A 3,723-nucleotide genomic window follows, 5' to 3' on the forward strand; every position below is an offset into this window, starting at 1 on the left:
AAATCAGTTCTTCTTGGGAGTCCTGCACGTGTCATATATCACAGATAACTTCACCAAGGATCACAAATCTCTGCACAGCTAACCAGGAGTTACAAATTTCCAGAATTTCCTGGATGATTTGTCCTCTTTGCATTCAAGATTCCTAAAACTGAACTCAAAGTTTCAGCTAAAACAAACGCTTGAAGTTATATTTGAAACATCAGATTAAGTTTTAAATAAAGCAAATTATTACCACAAAAAATCCCCACTCCTTGCAAATGTGAAATTGGAATTTCTCCCCCATACTCACCAAGAGGAACTGCAGCTCTCGGTACAGCTGGAACACAGGACTTCTGGGGTCCCCCGACTCCAGGACAATGTTCTGAAAGTTCCATAAGTTTATCTCAGTTTCAAACTTTAGAAATCAAGTGTCCTAAAATTTTCATTAGTGAAGTGTCTTAGCATAACTTATAATTTATATTACGAACAGGCTGTGTTGTTTCTATTTTCTATCCTTGAAACTACTCATGATGTAAGTGGTGCCAAGAGCTTGCGTTTGTTTGCTTTTTCCATCCTGACTTACAAGGGTGGCAGCGGAGACCAGTGGGGGAGTCTCCAGAATCTTCTCCACACCATTCCATGTAATATCCACATAGATATTGCTTTCAGATTCTGCAGTGGTGTCCTCTATTGCAGCTGCTGCAATCAGCTCATACCGAGCAAATCCTTTTGTTGTCACCTAGAAAAAACAGATTTCAAAGATAAAACCAACAAAACTGCCACAGGCAAAGTCATTTTAAAAGCATTTCACAAACACACAAAAAAGGGTTAATATCAGATAAATGCATTATAAACATGACCTGAAATCAGACTGTTACACCACAGAATCATACTAAGGTGAGTTTCTATAGAAGATCTATAAAGCTTCCCCAAACCAGCATCATAAATCCCAAAAGAGAGTTTTTAAACTTAAGCTGAAGCCATGACAGAGCATAAAAACCTACAACAGATGAATGATGTCTTATTTTATGTTCCTTTTTGAGCTCTTCCAGGTTTGCAAAACAGGTTTTATCAGCTGTAGGACCTAGGAAAGGAAAAAAGTGAAAATCAAAAAACCCCATTTGACACAATTCAAATTTAGCACTTCAAATTCGTTCCCAAACACTCCATTTGGTGAAGCATGACTCATGCTGTCCTTTAGAAAGCAGGAATTCTCCCTGCATGTCTCCTATTGATTAATGGAGCTGGTATGAGCATATATAAATGTTCAGAATGAGTCAGTGGTTATGTAAGATGCTGAATGGCACCAGTTTAAATTTGCTGTTACTGCACCTGGGTACAGGTAGGCCTGCACAGCTCCAGGTGCTTCAAGTAGATAAAAAAGCTATTTCCCCCACACAGCATTGGTTAAAAACATCTTTTCTCTTATTTTAATCCCTTCTTGTTCACTAAAACCAGGAATATAGAGCATTTCCAAGCCAGTACCACACAAAGAACAAAGATGCCATCATGACATCAGCATTCCCACATTTTTTAGCCATCCTCATTTATTTTCTGTGCACCATGATCACATTACCATCACATGAAACCATGTAGATATTGACCCCTGTGACTTTGTTTCCAGCCTTGAGAGGCTCAGCTCCAATCCAGCAGGTGTGCTGAGTATCAGAACCATCACACCTGACCCAGAGGAGAGGAAGCACAGCCAGGTCACTTTTGCCCAGGTAGGTCATGTTTGGATTTTGCACCATTGTGTACAAGGAAATCAACTGCCTAGAAATAGGAACAGGGAGAAAATTAGATGCCAGCAAATAACACATTACATTAATGTAGACTGAAGATTCTAAAATCATAATTGAATTTTACATTTTAAGCACTTTAATTGAAAGAATACATCTGTTAGGTAAACCACATTTTGGTACCATGCCTTAGTATTTTAACACCAAAGACCCATATCAGATTTTTAGGGCTTTTTTTAATAGAAGCCTTACTAAAAAAACAAGCACTGAAGTCTTAGTGAGCTTTTTTTGCTCATCTACACCCAGGGAATTCCATTAACTCAACAGCTCAGCTCAGAAGTGCTTTTCCAGTGCCTGGATTTTATCTACTTTTTAAAGCACTTTTAAAAGAAGGGAGGCCCTTTTGCAGGATGGAAAACAGTCACAACTCCTCATAAACTAATGAGTAATTTTATTTTGGGGATTGAAAATACAGGTTCTGAATATTAGAAGAAGACACAAAATTACAAAAGAAAACTCCCTCAAAAGGGGAGAGAAGGCTTTCACACTTACTTTGCTCTTCCAACAGAAAGAGCCAGCGGTCCAGGACTCGCCTTTGGCAAAAGCTCAGGGGCATAAACAGCATCATCTGTTCTTGATTCTTCCATTGAATCACTTTCTTCATTGTGTGTCTTTAAGAGAAAGGTGTAGGTAAATCAAAAACTGCAAGGTGTGTGAAAAAAATCTGATGGGAATTCAAAAGTCTGGATTACATTTAAAAAAATGAACATCTACCAAGCACACTTACTGCTTTCTGCAAAATATACATTGCACTGCTTCCATTCCAAAAGCTTTCAATGGGACTTTTGCAACTGCCACTGACCAATGAGATCTCTACATCAGTCTGCAAAAAAAATTAATCAAAACTTCTTAATGCACCGTATAGAGACTGCATTTGAGAATTTTTTTACACCAGAAATTGCAAAATCAAACAATTCCACAAAGTGTTTCCCAGTCCTATTGCACCCATTCATGACTTAATTGCAGCCTTCCAGTATCTGAAGGGAGCCTACAGGAAAGATGGAGAGAGACTATTTACAAGAGCATGGAGTGACAGGACAAGGTATCAGCTTCATGCTGACAGAGTAGCTTTAGACTGGAAATTAGGAAGAAATCCTTCCTGTGAGGGCGTGGATGCCCTGGCAGAGGCTGCCCATGGATCCCTGCAAGTGTCCAAGGCCAGGCTGACCGGGGCTTGGAGCAGCCTGGGATAGTGGAAGGTGTCCCTGCCCGTGGCAGGGGGTGGGATGAGATGATCTTCAAGGTCCCTTCCAACCCAAACCGGTTTATGATTTTACCTCGTAAAGATACGGATGTTCAGGGATACTGTCCTTTCCTTCTTCACGTATCCTGAAAGAAAAGAAAACGCTGAGATGCACGACTTTCCCCCTCAGCATTCCTCATTAAACAGCAACATTACCCACATACATTAAACACTCCAAGGCTACAACCGGAGCCTCAGCAGGCTCCCCACAAGCCAAGGCCATACATCCCTCAGCAGAACAGCGGAGACCCCCGGGCAGTGACCCCAACGCCCACCGGAGCACGACTCCGGACAGCCCCGAGAGCAGCCCCGATCCCCACCGTAGGAGGAGCCCGCTCAGGCCGCAGCCTGCCCGGCGCCGCCGCTCCGCCGCCATCGCCGCCCCCCACAATCAAACCTCCCGCCCGCCGGCGCTACGCGACGTCTGTGAGGGGAGGGTGACGCGTCATGCTGGATCCCTCCGCCGGAAGAGAGTCCCCTGCTTTGGCGGAGGACTGAGAAGGACAGAGGTGCCCGGACGGCTCAGGATGGGCGCGACGGGGCCGAAGAGACTTGGACCGGGACTGGGACCAGGGCTGGAACTACGTCCGGAACTTGGACTAGGGTCGGGGGTTGACCGGCCGGCGCGACAGAAGCGGCAGGCACGGAGCGGAGGGACATCGACGTAGTGAGAAAGCGGTGACGAGTCCTTCCTTTTCCGGT

At 43.9% G+C, this 3,723-nt stretch overlaps 1 protein-coding gene across 2 annotated transcripts in view; it reads right to left on the bottom strand.

Moving 5' to 3' along the window:
• The window catches only part of ZWILCH (zwilch kinetochore protein), a 10,458-nt gene that overhangs the window by 5,251 nt on the left and 1,484 nt on the right, over nucleotides 1-3,723 (bottom strand). For both annotated transcript variants that reach the window (XM_008637488.2, XM_017736158.1), the window contains exons 2-9: nucleotides 3,342-3,397; nucleotides 3,056-3,107; nucleotides 2,506-2,601; nucleotides 2,271-2,389; nucleotides 1,556-1,752; nucleotides 984-1,063; nucleotides 563-718; nucleotides 290-361 (exon numbers count right to left, since the gene is read on the bottom strand). In XM_008637488.2, coding sequence (XP_008635710.2) covers nucleotides 290-361; nucleotides 563-718; nucleotides 984-1,063; nucleotides 1,556-1,752; nucleotides 2,271-2,389; nucleotides 2,506-2,601; nucleotides 3,056-3,107; nucleotides 3,342-3,397 — 828 coding nt within the window. The remainder of the gene's footprint in view (nucleotides 1-289; nucleotides 362-562; nucleotides 719-983; nucleotides 1,064-1,555; nucleotides 1,753-2,270; nucleotides 2,390-2,505; nucleotides 2,602-3,055; nucleotides 3,108-3,341; nucleotides 3,398-3,723) is intronic.

The sequence above is a fragment of the Corvus brachyrhynchos genome, unplaced genomic scaffold (assembly GCF_000691975.1).
Source record: "Corvus brachyrhynchos isolate BGI_N302 unplaced genomic scaffold, ASM69197v1 scaffold200, whole genome shotgun sequence".
NCBI lineage: Eukaryota > Metazoa > Chordata > Aves > Passeriformes > Corvidae > Corvus > Corvus brachyrhynchos.